At 36.2% G+C, this 17,762-nt stretch overlaps 1 protein-coding gene across 1 annotated transcript in view; it reads left to right on the top strand.

Moving 5' to 3' along the window:
- The window catches only part of LOC118269960 (cadherin-87A), a 57,267-nt gene that overhangs the window by 20,355 nt on the left and 19,150 nt on the right, over positions 1 to 17,762 (top strand). Inside the window, exons 2-9 of the mRNA XM_050706927.1 lie at positions 11,208 to 11,272; positions 13,530 to 13,648; positions 14,048 to 14,134; positions 15,231 to 15,362; positions 15,751 to 15,876; positions 16,300 to 16,434; positions 16,882 to 17,074; positions 17,385 to 17,497. Coding sequence (XP_050562884.1) covers positions 11,218 to 11,272; positions 13,530 to 13,648; positions 14,048 to 14,134; positions 15,231 to 15,362; positions 15,751 to 15,876; positions 16,300 to 16,434; positions 16,882 to 17,074; positions 17,385 to 17,497 — 960 coding nt within the window. The 5' untranslated portion in view covers positions 11,208 to 11,217. The remainder of the gene's footprint in view (positions 1 to 11,207; positions 11,273 to 13,529; positions 13,649 to 14,047; positions 14,135 to 15,230; positions 15,363 to 15,750; positions 15,877 to 16,299; positions 16,435 to 16,881; positions 17,075 to 17,384; positions 17,498 to 17,762) is intronic.

Below are 17,762 nucleotides of genomic sequence, written 5' to 3'. Positions count from 1 at the left end.
ATGGCTCTCCCACACTTGGTTTGGCTATTCTTTGGCATCGCAGTTGTGACCCCTATGATATTAAGGGTGTCTAATTGTCTATGCCCAATTGTCTATAAGCGACGCTGATCACTTATTAGGTGATGACCCTGCTTGTTTACTCCCTAACCTATTCCAAAATAAACTCAACGCGTTTTTTGCCACCATTGCAGTTTTTTTTAATAAGTCTCTTAGTAACTAGGTCTCAGCTTTCTAGATCCGTAGTTTCGTCTACTCATTGTTTGCTCAAATTCTAGACCAACTGCTTGTCGCCGGAGCCGCGGACAACTTTACGAGTTACCGGGGTTCCTGCACAAAACAGGCAGTAGGAACGGCGTGGTATTCACTCCCTCTCGCCTCTACCAAGGCAGGATGTATCATGACTTTCCCCTCTCTATACAAAAGTGATTGTAGCTCTTGTTAGCAAATATGATTGCTTCCTAAAACATTGTTCCATTCAATTCTTTAATTGTTTTACAAAATCATTGGCTAAGCTATAACTACACCCACTCGAGTACGATTATATTTTGTAACATTGAATTGGTTTCATAATATTATAACGATTTGATCTTTCGATAGTGTTCCGAGATTACAAACACGTCACGAACGTGCACAACCATAACTGTTTTGACTTAAGGTGTTTATGGATCCTTCTCTTAAATTATTTATAAATAAGTATCTAGAGATTGGGAGTTGGACTGGCTTTCCTCGTATAGTTAACTTTTCAATTAAGTGTGACACCTAAATGTATATAAAAGTGTACGGAGTGACACCACGGTCTCACAGAAAACCGGCGTAAAACATCGCTTGCATTGTGACCATTGTCGGCGGTGATCCGTCTGCTCGTTTACCGGTTACCATAAAAAAAAAAACATTTTAGTTTAGAATCAGCACGGAAAAAGACTTTCAGATACATCTTTAAAAGTATAATTTATAATTTAGTTAGAGCTACTAATACTCAAAGAAATAGCATCTACTTTCACAGAGTTTAGTAACTTAGGTAACTAATTATTTGGGTAAATGCAATACACTCAAATGTGGTTCGACTTTAGGAATTCAAATGCAGTGCATAAACTAGTTTTCGGTTGAATCACCACTCATACTATCTACCTAACTATTAAAATAATGACATCATTACAAATAAATGTTCTAATAACATAACATTCATTGTAACATTACATATCGCTTTACTTATAATGATGCTGAAGCACGTCTAGTCTGATTTGGTTAATGTGTATTTTAAATCATCACGTAGGAAAACTAATTAAATACAATACAGTATAAGCGATAGCTATTGTAAGATGAGAATAATGTTTTTAAACCATATGGCAAGAAAAACAGCTCATTATTGGTTAGTATTTCTTTTTTAAATAAGTAGAACCCACTAAGATAAAATTAACGTAGCAATAGTTCGAAGCTAGAGTATGAACGGGGTGGCTTTAGTCAGTAAGAATCTGACACTCCCTCTCGTCCCACACAGGGCAAAACTTGCTAAAACTAGGTACATGTTCCGCAAAGAATCAAAATTCTTTTACTATCTTTGAAGACTTGTAACAGTCTCAGTCTGTCTTCATCTACATCAAACTATTAAGAAGCAGTGTCGTTTATTGGAACATTGCGCATTCAGGTTATGACAGTCCACCAGAACCGAACCCGAGTATTATTGCGGTTGACCCCGCCACCGTTACACCACCCGGCTATTATCTTACAGTTATCTCCACGCATACAAATGTATACGGAAATCATTCGCCATTTTGTAATCCATGTTTAATGCTCATTGGTGGAAATTATGGCAGCTTTGATGTGATACGCTTCTTTAGTTCGGTTTTGGGGTCTTGGTATTGGCTAGTTGTAGTTAATCAGGTATGACTTGAAGTGAGATTATTTGATTTCGTTTGTAAACTTGAACTTCGTCACGTTGCACAGTCAGTGCACCTGTCAGATCTCTGATCTCTACTTTTCTCTTTGTGTTGATCTAATGATAACAATCTTTATTACGTAAAAAAGGACACAAATCATCTAACTTTAGGCAACATGTGAAAGTAAATCCAAATTTTAAAGTAACTTCACTCTTTATATCTTAAACCACAGACCTGTGTTTCAATTTTACAAAACTGCTTTTAAATTTAAAATCAGATAACTAACCACAAAAATTCACCTGAATTCTTGATCGTCTGCTTTTATTTTACTTGTAATGATTCATAATTGAATACCGGCACCGTTTTAAGTACGGTATCAAGCAAATCAATTAAGATTCATAAAAGATAAAGCAAAATATTCAATTTTTAGCCATTGTGCCGCAAGTTTCTTCATCCATGGAGAGTAGTTATCTGGTTTTTAGCGGAACTAATGACTTGCTTGACCGGCGGTGACCTGTGCCTGCAACCCTGAGGAAACCTAGATTTATGTTGTCACCATTATAGCAACCTATAGAGTTTCTTGCTCGTTCTTCTCCATAGAAATCTACACTTTGGAACTGCTCGTTCCAAAGTGTATTAGAAGACCGACCGACAGACAGACATTATTTTTAATATGACTTAACTTTCAAAAGTGCCTTACCGGTCTAGTCATCATCATCATCCATGACGACCACTGGTGAACACTGGTCTCCTCCAATGAAAATAAATCCTCCTCTCCCGAGTTTGACTGAATTGCTAGGTTATTCGTGGAAGACATGCAAAAATAGAGAGAACTTAGAGATGAGTGATTGAATTGATTTTATTTAAACGATACTGTGAGGATGCGAACTGGATCGAACCCATTAATCTCGTATTACGTACTGAATATAATGAGGCAGTCTGTGCAATGTGCACTATCATTTAGATACGTGTACAATAAACCCCATTGTATGTAACTAATACATTACTAATAACCATTTTAAGTACAATACCAGCAATTATGTGAGTCATAGGACTTGAATCCACTTCCTACCTGGATTGCCTATAGGTCCTTACATAACAACCTCAACCAGTCTCGATGTCGATACCAACGAACTTGTTCTCATTTCGCTCCAAGTTACCTTTGTGATACGCACGCAGCGTGGGTTTTCATACAAGCATTTAAGTTCAATTGTTGGAAAATATTCAACTGACTTTAATGAAACTGAAATCTGGTAAGGGTGGTAAGGGCATTTCAACTTTCAACCAACAGTAACTATAAGTCTACCACTTATAGTTATACTGTTTTCATAGAAACTTTCTATTGCCTCTCTTTCTTGTCCTAAACTTTTTTACCCAGGCTAAACGTAATAAAAGTAAACGTATCAAATATTTTTTTGATGTGACCTTCGATCAACAATACCAACTAGATATCGGGTCGGCGCAAAAAATACGTCTCGATAAATAACAGCTCACTTGAGACGTGAGCTCTTATTTTGTTTAGTTGACTTGTAATACGGCCAATGTAAACACGTTTCACAATGCCGCAATGTGTATTCAAGAGTTGCAAAAATAATGCCCGCAAAAGCAATTCATCGGCCGGGGTGTCTTACTTTCGGTAAGAACATATAAATTAAGTTATATTATAATTTTTAAACTAACAAATAAAATTTAATTATGAACAAAATTACCGATTTTAAATCACCGCTACAAACGTTTGGCCAAGATCGGCCAATACGTGGCCAAACGTTTGTGTAACAGAACAGTAGACGCATGGAGTAGATTTATGTTGTAGGTAATAATTTAAAATAATTTGTTACTAGAACCTTTAAATAGGTTAATGCTACTTTTGTGTCTGTTTTTTGAACTCTCATTAGATAGTTACTTATTTCTTTTTTTTTAGTTTTCCTAGCAATCCGTTTACGTGTGCAGAATGGGTCTCGATTGTCGCCAGAGAAAGAGAAGATAACTTTTAAAAGCCAGCTAAGAATTCGGTCATGTGTTCAGATCACTTTGATAAATCGGATATATCCGGAAATACTAACCGCCGTCGATTGGTTAAAACAGCAGTGCCTAACATAACAACATACATAATTTTAACTAAACTTTTACATTCATATTATAAATTATTTTACTGTTGAACGCGACTCCATACCTCCTGTAGTAATATTCGACAAAGCAAACTGACACGAAACAAAACGCTGTAGCTCACAAGGCCGTGACAGGAAATCGTACTTTATTTGTTGCTCCTTAAAGTTGGTTTTACACTTAATGTTATTTGACTTATGTCTTTTCATTTCTAAGTGACAGAATAGGTTTATTGCTTTTGTTACGAAAGATAGTAAGTGTAAGATAATATTTTGAAAATTTGTGACTTTATTACTAGGTGCGATGGTTGAAATTAGGTTAGACTTAAAACTGTTTTAAAACTTTTCTCTTAGTACGTTAAAAACAAATGCAGCTATATAGGTATAAATTCACGCGGACACCATTTGGCTTTGATTTTGTACGTGACCCGTTATCTAGTTGGTATTGTTGATCGAAGGATGTGACTGATATATTGCGTATGAATACAAAATTTCAAACTTCGTAACATCCAAGCGGTCATTGGGCATTGTAGACTTTATTATGTTAATGTAAATTGCTTCATTTTACTATAATGAGAACCTCCTCCTTTTGGGAAGTCAGTTAAAAAGAAGTTTATATATTGAAATCAAATTTATAAAAATCGTGAATCGTAAAAAACAATATTTTCTTTAAAAATATAGCCTAGTCTCCACTGATCTTGAAAGTGTGTACAAAAACCCGCGTCGGGTAAACGATCTTTAGTAGTTACCTATTACATTTAGCTTTGCATCAACATGTCTATCAACGTAAACGAGATTATACAACGTTTACCTCATCTCTGGCTTACTGAACTTGTTTTACAGCATTCTTAATTAACTTAGATAACTCACTTTGATATTTTTTCGCTTATTTAACATATTTAGTTAGTTACTGGAGATGTAAAGATTGTGTGGGATTTACTTTGTAGACAAGCCTTTTTAGCTAAGGATCTGGCTTGATTGATAGATAGATATAGGATCACGTCACATCACAACATATCAACAACCTGACTATATGTCTAAGTGGCCACTGCTGACCAAATCCGCATTGATTTTAAACTTATGATAAGTTTTTTTTTAATTATGAGCTCAGAATTCCTCAATATGTATTCTTTCGCCGTTTGTCAGTGGTGTCTAATTAATTAAAAAGTACATTTATCTCGTACAATGTCACATTGGTACTTTCCTTTGGTAGGTTTCAAACCCGCGCCCTTGTGCATGAGATGGGGATCTTAAACCTCAGCCACCACGTCTATAGGATCACAAACACTTTATATTTTTACTCAAGTTTAAAGTTAAACTGAGAGTAAGCAGTCACTACAGACTAAGGACATCTGCAACATTAGAAGTGTGACTTGCGTGATGTTGACCCTGGTGATATGAATTTGAGTGTCAAAATGTCACAATCACTTCTATTTACTGCACTGCTCACCGCATGTTAAAAAATACATCTAACTAACTAAAAGCGGAATTTAAACGGAAAAATCTAATGTACTATTTGTTTGACAATCAATTCTAGTATAAAATACCTATTACAAACTTAGATGAGAATTGGGCAGTTGAGATTTTTGTCACCTTGATTTTGGGAAGTAATTAACTAATCCCACAAAAACATTTCATGTTAAATATTGCCAAGACGAGACCATATAGCTCGCACTGTCAAAAAGTAATCAGATCCCGTGTAGAGCCAAGTTTCTAACCCTATACTTTTGAACTGGCGAGTCGGCCGCACGGACTTTTTGCTATTCGTCATATGGGCTTGAGCTTAAAAATCTATTCAATCTTCTAAACTCTTTCCGTGCGGCCAACTCGCCAGTTCAAAAGTATAGGGTTAGAAACTTGGCTCTACACGGGATCTGATTACTTTTTGACAGTGCGAGCTATATGGTCTCGTCTTGGCAATATTTAACATGAAATGTTTTTGTGGGATTTCATTTCTTTTTGTAGGTTGCTTATGATAGAAAGATAAAATGAGCGACAAATTCACCTACTAAACTACTAAATTTATAAGAAAATTGAAAACGTAATCCTAATACTTTTTATCAATGAAAATTAAAACACTAGTATCTAAACCTTTACCTACTAAACTACTAACAATTAAATATTAGGCAAATGGTTTTTTTCTCCGCGATAGCAAACTTTTCAATCACCGAAATATTCCGAAAACTTTTCATTCAACGAGACAACCGTCAACGACGTCTGCCCTCGCGCGTCTGCCCGCGTTCGGGTGCCGCGCTCGCTGACGGGCCGATTATTTTTAGCTACTGCGCGGGGACGAGGGGGCAGGCGGCGGGCGTTGGCGCATACTATACTTACGATGCTTATGTTCAAAAGTATAGGTTGATTAATAAACACTTACCGAAGTGAAGTGTAGTAATATTATTCATATCTAAGTACTTATGGGTAGGATAATGTTTTGATTTGATGAAAAGTTTGTGTTCTATGTACTTGTGTATAATTTTCAGATCTCAAGCAGGAAATAGGGAATTAAGTTTCCCTATTTCAGATTTTTACCCTTCCGCGGCCGCATTCAGACCTCTAGCGTCAAAAGTTGCGGAAGTCTCGAACAAACTTTCACCCCCTAGTTTAAGGGGTTGGGGGTAAAAGTTCCAAGTTTTAGGATTTTTTTGTTGTTTGGGTACTAATACTAGCTTACATACCAAATTTCAGTTTTCTAGGACTTCAGGAAGTACCTTAAGAATTTTGTTGATCATCAGTGAGTGAGTGAGTGAGTGACGAAATCGGGGTATTTTAGATATCAATAAAATCTAAAGTATAAGAGCTATGCAATTGAAACTTTAGAGGTTTATTAAGTCTACCACTGACATTATATCCTGAAAATTTTGTTTATCTGGTATAACCCAAACTCAAGTTATGAAGGTTCAAAAATACGACGAAGCGCTTCGAGAAAAGGTAGGTAGTGCCCTTGCGCTTCGCTTGGCTCGTCTTGGCGGGGCACTACCGTGCCCCCAGATAACAGACTCGCTTTTGATGTGCAAATGACATTTAACTTTTAAGAAATTTATTTCAAGTCGACAATAATAGTAGCATGACGATCGTTCTACATGTCACCCTGCTTATCAACTTAACGTACGTAAAGCAAACTCATACTAAGGGTACTGATCTCATTTGGTTTTAACCAGTCATAGTATACAGGGACGTTCAAAATCATGACATTAATTACGATTCAGAAACAGACATTAACGAGTAGCCAACAATTAACAAAACAGAGAACAAAGTAACAACATCTTAGATAATAATCCTTCAAACAATTACTTAAAAAGTCACACAAAAACACAGAGACTCACCCTTGAGCAAAACAATACATTAATTACTTTAAAACAAAAACTATGTAGCTGCATTTGTATTTGTACACCCGATTACACATCAAGATATGCATAACCAGTTTAAACTGACCGTTGGATGTGGAGAAAGATTATGCAAACCGAGACCATGGTAAAGAGGTTTAGTATAGATTATTGTGGAACTGTGTCTAAGCTCACACGGTGTGGGATGGAATCGCAACAGCGAACTATGTCGTTTCGACGCTATTCTGACGTAATTGTGCGAAATACAGCGTTGTGCAACGCATTGTTCTAAAGATCTGGTTCGGTTTTTGTCAGCTGCCGTGTGCTGGTTATTAAGAAAGGCTTTAATTGTTGGGTTTTTGTTGATTAACTGTTAAGATTGCTTTGTAATTGTTTGGTGATTGGAGCAGATCATTGCAATTTGTCTCATGATCAGTGAATGTAGCATATTCACCAAAAAATGTAACATTCCTTGCGTTATATCCAGACTGTTGGGGACGGATCCTAATGTAAACCCTTATCTAGTTCCATCCGAAGCCTAGATGATCGCTAGTCACAAAACACTACGAAAAGTAAAAGCAAAGATCAACAGATTAAATATCGTAGAGGTGTACAAAGAGCCTTCACATAAAATTCGGTTAGTTGATCTGAATCAATTCACCTTTTCAATAACTAGTTATTGTTAACATTGACATTAGAAAACGTAACAAAAGGCTTTTTGTCATTCAATTTAGTTTCGTACTTTACGTAATTGCCCTGACGCGTGTAATGTTCTCTAATTCTTTAAACTGCAATCAATTTGTTCTTGGAACGATTCTTACTATTTTTATAGTTCTGATAGTTCATTGTACCTGCCATAGATAAAATCCTATTGCTGTAGCTTACTATCCTTCAAATTAATAAAAATTTTGTTATGTTTTCCGATCTATAGCCCAGAAAATTCGAATTTAGTTTCATAATATGACACAAAGTACCCAGTGTACTTTGTAACCAATAACTAAATAATCTATGTTAGAAGACGGAAGAAGAAAGAAAAAATTGGCCCCATAATAGAACCCTGAGGAACTCCTTGTGGAGTTGTGTGGTCATAATGTCCAATTTTGCGGTGTTCGCACTGTAAATCGTCATTCTTTGTAAAAATACTTTAAATCTCAATGATAATGCTCACGGTAATTAAGCAAGTATGTCGTGTGAACATGATCTTGCTATTTCATAATCTATTCTAACTCTTATCAGTTGCATTGTACAAATTTATTTGTGCTTCAGTTTGTAGGTCAATCTCGTTTAAATTGTTTTAACTTGATTTTGTAGGTCAGAATTTAAATCAATTGATTTTGATTTGTCAAGGGTAAACTAGAAATATTTGTTGATTAAACGATTGTACGCTGTTAACTTAGATAGTCAGTTACTTGATTTTTATGAATCAGTGTGGATAAAGAAAAACAATTTAATTCAGCTACCTGATTTTCCAGTAGTTTACTAAAAAAATACTTACGTAGTTATAGTTAAGTCTAATAACACATCGCATTATTGTTTATTCGTTTCCGTACATGTATTGTAATATACTAAATCAAAAGCAAAGCAATAATACGTTATGCTAATTGTTTTCGTAGCAAAGTAACTAGTAATAAATAATTTCGTAGTAAAACTTAACTATTTAGAATTCGTATAATAACTAGTAATAGTTCTGACTACTAGACTGCCTAGTGGATTTCCGGGGCTACGGCTCGAAAAGCAGGAACGGTGGTTTTTAGCCAGTAAGGGTCTGACACTCCTCTCTATGCCCAAGGTGGGAAACACCATTAGACCATTTTCCCCCCTAAAAAAAAGACCACAAATCTCCAGGTTCTCAAGAAACTCGAGAAGATCTAAGATGGTTGAGTATCGAGAAACCTTACTACTAATCTATTCTAGACTCTGAAACCAAACACTAGACGACTAGAACAGGTCAATGAAACAGATACATACTAATTAAATAATAATGATATTCCGAAACGAGTTGCAACATTTTAAACAGATATCTATTATGACAGGGTTGCAACATGTTATTCAATAGACGATGATTAATTAGCTAAGGAGGACGATTATAACGGTGCCCTAGTGTTGTACGGTCATGGTTAGTGACCTGTCAATTAACCTAGCGGTAATTAGGTACCTAGAGGACGGTAGCTAGTGCAAACGTCTCATGGAGTTGCAGAATTGGATGCAAATTGTTGATGAAGTAAAAAATTATGAAGGTTTGGATAATGAATGGGTTTTAAAGGGGTATTTGTCTGTTGAATTAAACCTAGTGATATATATGAAGGGGTCATAAAACAAACTTTTGTTTAAATTATTGTTTCTAAGAGCAGAAGCAGCAGAGAGACGAATTCTTTGCTGCTTCACCAGGTCAAATAATTGCGTAAGGATGTCAATCGGCACGAAAACATAAGTTATAACCTACTTATCAATCTCGAAATCGAATCGATCGAATAAAAAGCTGATTATGGTAATGATGAAAATATTAGTTAGAAGACCACTGAAAGACAAAGCATTTCAATTGTCATGTGAGATTCGTACTAGAATAATGGATGGAGCTCCCTATCCACTTTATTTCAAGAGGTCTCATTTATTGACAAGGTTTGTACCTTTAATTGAAGCAAGGTCGGGTATGTACTTTAAAAACATGCTGGCTTAAATTGATGATCCAATGGATGAACGGAACATTCTGGATAAATGGCGAATTGACGATATAACTATCAAAACTTTTTGATACATCGTTTCTAAATTAAGTAATTTGGTTAATGAAAGTAGTTTATACTAAGTATTGACATGATGAGTATATTAAGGCAATAATTGCATGGCTTCTGAATTACTAATTACGTTTAAGGACCACCATTCGTTAGGCGACTACAACACAGAAGGTATTTGATTTGGTGCGTTGGTGGTGACATTTTGGAAAGATCCTAATCTGTAATATAGTACTAACTAGTTCAGTTTCGAATTGAATTTGGTGAACTATCCTAAAAATTTACAACCAGAAACCTTTATCAGGTCGGTCATTCTTCTAGCTTATTACGTTGTTACAGTTACATATTATTAATTCATCATTATCACAATGAACATAAATATTATCGTACGAGAAGACAACGCGACTATGAATAACAATGATTTGGCATTTCACCAGTTAGTCACTATTAACGTCCCATTCATAATATCATGTCATTATTTGTTACATCTCCTATGACTCCGTTTTCATAATGATGACCTAAATGTTTATTTGGAGATATTTACCCTGTTATATTCTATTGAGCAGTCCTATTGTTTTTTATTATAAGTTGCCCTACGATAGTCTCAGTTATTGTCAATTGTGCTATCAATTGTAGATCTATACTGCCTACAAAGCAACTGTTAAGCAGATGATTGTGTTTAAGTTTAACAATTATAGAGTTTAAGAGATAAAAGCATCTATTGGTAATAACATCAGTACTGTAGTTTTTAAATTGTGGGAAAGCCATGTTTCGGTACAAATGGGCCGGCTCGACCGGATACCACGGCCTCACAGAAAACCGACCCTGCATTTGCCAACCCCCAAAAGGCCAGCAACGCACTTGTAACGCCCCTGGTGTTTCAAACGTCCATGGGTGGCGGCGATTGCTTACCCATCAGGTGATCCGCACGTTTGTTAGCCGGCTTAGTCCATAAAAAAATCTTCATCATCTTCTTAACCAAGTAAATAGAACACACTGCAATGTCTTCTTCGTCACTATCAGACGGACTTATATCACAATCACAAACCTCTTTCCTTTCTTCTTATAGTTTGTTCTTTCTAACATCTATTCTTTGATCATCTTCTTCCTTCACATGTTAGTTTTTCTGTACGATTTTTGTTAGTAATAATTCTATTTCTTTTGTTACAGATAACCAAAGATGGAGACAAGATGGAGATGGGTACTCATCTGGACAGCTCTTTGTTTTACTACAGGTACGTAATTAATATTTATTTATTGCATTGGACCACACATCCTTATTCATAAATCACTTTGAAATATACCATAGTTCGTTTGCATAAAGATCAATTTTGTGGTTTATCTGTTTATCTCAGAGATGCTCTGGTTTTATCAGTGAAAGAGTTGTTATTATTGCATAATTTATTAAATGTTCGTAGTTTACACGAGTGATATGCTTTAATAATAAACAAGTAGATATTTTATATTTTTATATTTTTAAATGTTATTTTGTTTTTTATTTTCATAAATAATGTTTAAATAATTTTAGAGTATTTTAAATAAATATATGGAACAAGTAGATATTAAATTGATAGGTTTTGTTGTTGATCCAATCTGTTCAGTTATTGCTACTGCAAATTTAGAAGTCAAGAAAAAGTTTAACGGTCTTTAGATCTCGAAATTATTAGTGGTAGCCAATCTAGCTCATAAAAATAGCTAGGTAGCTAAATAAAAAAAAACTTTGTTGAAAATATTAGACACAATATTGCATTAAACACAAATATGTTTAAATCATGTAGGAAGCAAAACTATAATCGTAAAACTGTATCGAATCATTATTTTGTTTATTGCACCCACTGTATTGTAATGTAGGAAGTTACATATAGTTACTATACTATTATTATAACTTTCCTTATTAAACGATATTTTAACTGATGACAATTATTGCTATATCAGTGAACGGCTCGTGACTGACTGATAGACAACCGAAACTAGAACTTCTGCCAGCGGCTTCGTCCGCACTGCCGTGGAATAAAAGGTATCCTATCATCTAAGTCAGCTCATGTTCTGTCTGTATACCAATTTTATCAATATCCGTTCAGTAGTTTTAGAGTGATTGAAGGATCAACATTCCCAACTTTCCCATATTTATGATATTAGTGTTATGTACCTATACATTCCTCGAGAATTATAGGAGGGAAGAATTTCCTCAAAATTAAGAAAAAAATACACATTTTTAGAATTCCGTTTTTCCATGTATTTATTTACAAATATTATTTACAAATAAATACATGGAAAAACGGAATTCTTATACCCACATCTACGTATCTCATAAGCTAGTAAAGTTGGTAGGTACAGTTATTTGAACCGGAACATTGATTAGCACAAATTAACAAGTTATTGTATTGATTCTTTCTCTTGAATACTCGTATGGGCACGAATGTAGAATGTGTGTAAATTGATTATTGTGTAATATAGGTTTTTGGAGCGAAAGCTTGGAGTTTTAATGGTTATTTCATGGCCATATTGTTTTTTATTGACTTCTTACGGTAGTAGGCTATCGGATGGTAAACGGACGATATTGACTTGAGATCTCCAGTTGTCATTTATGAGCTAACTAAATTGAATACCTTAAATCATTGATAGAGATCTGTTCAAATGCTAATTCTCTACTAGCGTCGGTCTTCATTGACTGCGTTGGAGTAAATGCGTAACGTAATGCGGCAGTAACTCCGGCGTGGTTTCACCCGGATTGTAGCGTGATGTTTTATATTCTATATAGCCTTCCTTAATAAATGGACTACCAAACACAAAAATAATTAGGTATTTAATTCAGACACATAATTGCGGAAATTAGCACGTTCAAACAAACAAAATCTTTAGCTTTATGTATTAAAAGTATAGATAAGATGTTACTATATAACAATGCAAGAGATTATATAGTGCGAAGTATATGTAGAACGGATAGTAGGTACAGGTGCACTATCCTTTCCCGGACGGTAATCTGATACGACCCGAGAGAGGTCAGGCGCAGGAATAGCGGTACTCCTTGTTTCAAACAAATATTAAACACTTTCACGCTATAAATATTAGTAGGTAAAGTAGGTTCTATGCTTATATTATCTCTACGATTACTGCTAGGCCTTAGAACGAACTTTTTATACATTTATTACAGTTTGACATTATGTCGGAGTAAAATTCTATACCTGTAAAGCAGCTAATAATATTTTTACCTACTTAATAAAGCAGTACCCTTAGTATAAGTTTGCTTTACGTTTAAAGGCGCTCTGACAGCCTGGCTCTAAAAAAATCAACCAATCAGAGCGCCGAACTCGCTCTCGTTTTGATTATCTTAAACATAAAACATACTCATACTAAGGGCACTGATCTCTTACAGATTAAGTCCGCAACGCTTTTGTGTCACCTCTGGTGTTGCAAGAGTACTAAGGCTGCAGTGTTTGCTTCCATCAGTTTTACTGACTTTGACTTTAAAGGTTTATTTTTTATTTGCAGGCTCCACAAACATGCTGCCAGTGTTCACACAGGACATGAACAACCTCGCGTTATCAGAGAGCACACCAGTTGGGACCATAGTTTATAAGCTACAAGGAACGGACCCTGAAGGATTACCGGTAAGAATATTTGAAGATAGTTATTAACTATATTTAAACAGTGCGTAAGGCGTGACATGTGGTAGCATTGATGTTAAACAAATATCATCATGAAGGGCTAGAAATGGGCATGCATGCATAGCATAGGCATCATGGGGAAAAATCATCCAAGGACTTCTCCCGCCTTGGGTGACTGTCTTGCGTATACTGGTGGACCTCGTCTACGTAAAAATATGTGCCATAATTTAAAGGGATCAGATTTATCAGAGAGCGATGCTATCTGGTGTCTGTCAACTATATTGCAGTCCTTTAGTCTTCTTTTAGACAACTACGAATGTAGAGCTGGTGATAAATATATTCTACGCTAATCTGTCACCACGGAAGCAATTTTAACCGTCTGTATTCATCTCTTGTTTTCAGATAAAGTACAGTTTAGTGGGCACGGACAAGTTTTCAGTGAACGCAGAAACTGGCGATGTCACGTTAGATCGACCGCTTGACAGAGAGGTAAGGTTCTTCTTCTACACGTCATATTAATTATCTTGATTTTTAACATGACCATGACATGATTCTCACCTATATAAAAAGTGTCATAACAGAAATACAATCCTTGACCAGTGACTTACGACCGTTTTCACCAGCTTTTTTAAGGACGGAAAATCATCCAAAGTCTTCTCCCGTCTTGGGTGAGGCGAGAGGGAGTGTAGACTCTGACAGACTAAAAACCACCTCGTTCTCCTACTCCTACTCTTCGAACCGGAGCCCCGAATACCCATTAAGTAATCCGAAGCTCCGGAACCGTCTTTTTAATTTTTAATTAACATCTTAAAGCTTTAAAACAAGTCCATAAAAACCCAAAACAAAATTCGCAATTAAACTTGTAATTGTAACCAAAATCTTCAAGGCCAGAACGGTATATTCTCTGAAACAATGACTGGTAAAAACAAAGCATTATTATTTTTTATGTATACACACAGAAAATATAATTGTTGTATAATATTATGAAGTAAATATTATAAAATATGCACATGTATGCTCATATTATGATGTATTTTTACAATTGTTTTTATGATACAAAAGTGTTTTGGTATGCGATGTATGTCCGTCTGTATTCAAGTTTCTGAAGGTTTTTGTTTTATAAATATTGCTTATTTTATGCGGAACAACAAAGAGGTGATGGTCAATGATGTTGGCATTTTTTGCCTGTTATGTGTTTTTAGTTCCGTTATTGTAAGGAAAAATACTGTTGTCAAACATGGCAATATGGGTCCAAGCAACTTTTCGGGAGTTGCTTGCAAGTTACTGGGTTTTTTTTTGAGGGTAGGGAAATCATCTAATTGCTTCTCCTTTCTTGGACGAGGTGTGAGAGAGTGTCAGACTCTTACTTACTAAAAACACCCCTAGCCCTACTTTTTGAGCCGGAGTCCCGCTAATGAAGCGGATTACGATTTCGTAAACCTCAAAATACACACTTTTCCTGATCAGGCGGATGACCTGTCGACCAACAAATGCGTTTTATTCTTCAATACAAAGTTAGACGAACTTTTGTAAGATACAATTTATTTGTAAGCAACACGTTTTATTGTATCGTTTTATGTTCCAGGTGGAAGATACGATAAAATTCCTGGTGTCCATAGAAGATGAGGACCCCCTTAAGGTGCAGAACTTGGTGCAGTCACAGCCCGTCACTGTCATCGTGCTGGACGAGAACGATAACCCACCTATGTTTAAAAATGTAAGGAACAACACATTACTGTTGGCTTAAATCTACATAACATAAATTGCAGTTCGTAAGTCTCGCTAAAAACTCGAGAACGGCTGAACCGATTTGACTAATTTTAGTCCTGTATTGTTTGTGGAAGTCCAGGGTAGGTTTAAATGGGGAGAAAAATGTTTAAGGCCGTACGAAGTTTGCCGGCCCAGCTAGTAAGTAATAATTATAGCGATATCATCTTTATATTTTTTAAATACCCTGTAAAGTCAATAGCTTGGTGGTTTCAGCATTAACGGTTTAGTCGATCTTTTTGAATTGTCACTTTAAATTATTTTTCTCATGCACAACATGACGCTGTATTAATAGTTTAGTATTAATATATAGTTATATTAATGTTTTTAATTTCCAGAGTCCATACGAAGTGAACGTGCCAGAAGACGAGGTGGTTGGCAAGACTCTCCTGGATAATATCCTCGTGGAAGACAGGGATTCCGTGGGAGACAATCTGGAAGTAGGCTGTGTGCCTAGTGAACAGGTAAGGGTCTTTGACCAGATATATTGAGAAAGTTCTTGGTGAAATTATTAATACAGCGAATATGACACTACAAAAGAGTTTAAACTTATGGTTATCGTCGTGCGACGTGAGAAGGTTCGTTCCCTCGCGCGCCCCGCCTCTTCTTTAGCTAGTATGATTGCTTTGCAGAAAGAGGAGACGGTCAGTTCCCCTCGCTTCGCACCACGGCTTGAACCAATGCCAGACGCGAGAGGTCGTCGTTGCCGAAAGTAACTCGTCTAGTTTCAAACCAAGCTAGGGGCTCATGTTGATGAGCAGCATAGCACGACACACATGACACCTTATACATAAAATAATTTCTTTATTCATTAACAATACAAAAATACATAATAGATTATTATCAAGTTGTCTTAATTTATATACGTTTTATGAAACCCCTTCCAGTGGCCCGAAGCCTGTGAGACGTTCGAGGTGGTGACCCTGAATTCCTCGGCGCACCAGTACACCGGCGCGCTGGTGCTGAAGAAGCCGCTCAACTACAACGAGAAGCAGTTCTACCAGTACCAGTTGTATGCTACTGTGAGTATAACAACCTGGTTACATAGTATTTCCTAATTCACAATGGTGAATACAGCCCTGTATTTCCTTAGCACGTAATATTGTAAAGATACCTTTGCGACATGTTTCTTTCTTTGTGTATATGAGGGCGATATAATATTGCTAGTCATCAGAAACTATACCAAACTATATATGCTGTATGATGCCAATTAAAGAACTTATCGTCACGCACATCTCCTTTATGATTACCAATGATCAGTAAAAATGGAACTCTACTCTAATTAACTATACATCTAAAATGATACTGCGATAAGTGAGCACATCCAATACGTGAGGATTTACAGGGGCATATCTTCGCATAGACAGCATAGATATTATGATCATAATGAAAATTATACTACCAGATTGATACATACTATCTTTACAAATAAAAATAACAACTAAACCAATGATTTTCCAAATTTCCAGGACGGCAGCCTAAACTCGACAGCGCACGTGGAGATCAAGGTAGTGGACGTGCAGAACTCTCCGCCGGTGTTCAGTGGAGCGCTCAGCGGCGCCCTGGCGGAGGACGCGCCCGTCGGCACCCTGGCGCTGACGATCAAGGCAAGGGATGCTGATAGAGCTCAGCCTAGGAATGTTGTACTGGAGTTGGTTACTAGTAAGTTACCTGATACATATTTTTATTGTGTCTCTCGCTGTGGAAGTGGATAGAAGATCGTTTCAGACAATTCCACTGCTAATCATTATCATCATCTTCAGCCGGAAGACTTCCACTGTTGAATAAAAGCTTCCCCTTTAGTCCTCCATTGCTAATCTCCTGCATACATTTACACAATTAAACTCTAGTAAATAATAACCTTATTGAATGGTAAATTCCAAAAATAAATCTGTTCAGTAGTTTTCGAGTTTTCCATTAATAGACATACGAAGGGGTGGTTTATATTTTATTAAATATTCTTTACTTTCAGATCCCTTGGATTTCTTCTTACTGGACAGAAACACAGGAGAACTGAGAACAGCCAAGCCTTTGGATAGAGAAGCACTAGCAGACCCATCATCACCACTCAATCTTACCGTTAGAGTAAGTTTTCTATTCATTTACCCTATTTTTAGACATTATCTACTTATTTATTATTATTATATAATCGGCGTACTCACGTAACTATTTGACGAGGAACTCGACTAGTTTCAAGCCATGCTAAAGGCACATATTCAGCATCCCGTGACACACGACGCGGCGATTGTCGCGCTGTTACTGGCAACTCGAGTTTCGCGCCCATCGCGCCCTTTATCTATTTATTATGAAAACTACGAAAGCTATTAAAGCTACTATAAGTTAATATACG

The sequence above is a fragment of the Spodoptera frugiperda genome, chromosome 30 (genome assembly GCF_023101765.2).
Source record: "Spodoptera frugiperda isolate SF20-4 chromosome 30, AGI-APGP_CSIRO_Sfru_2.0, whole genome shotgun sequence".
In the NCBI taxonomy this organism is placed as follows: Eukaryota; Metazoa; Arthropoda; class Insecta; order Lepidoptera; family Noctuidae; genus Spodoptera; species Spodoptera frugiperda.
The sequence above is the reverse complement of the archived record's forward strand: the minus strand, read 5'-3'. Positions and strand labels throughout refer to the sequence as shown.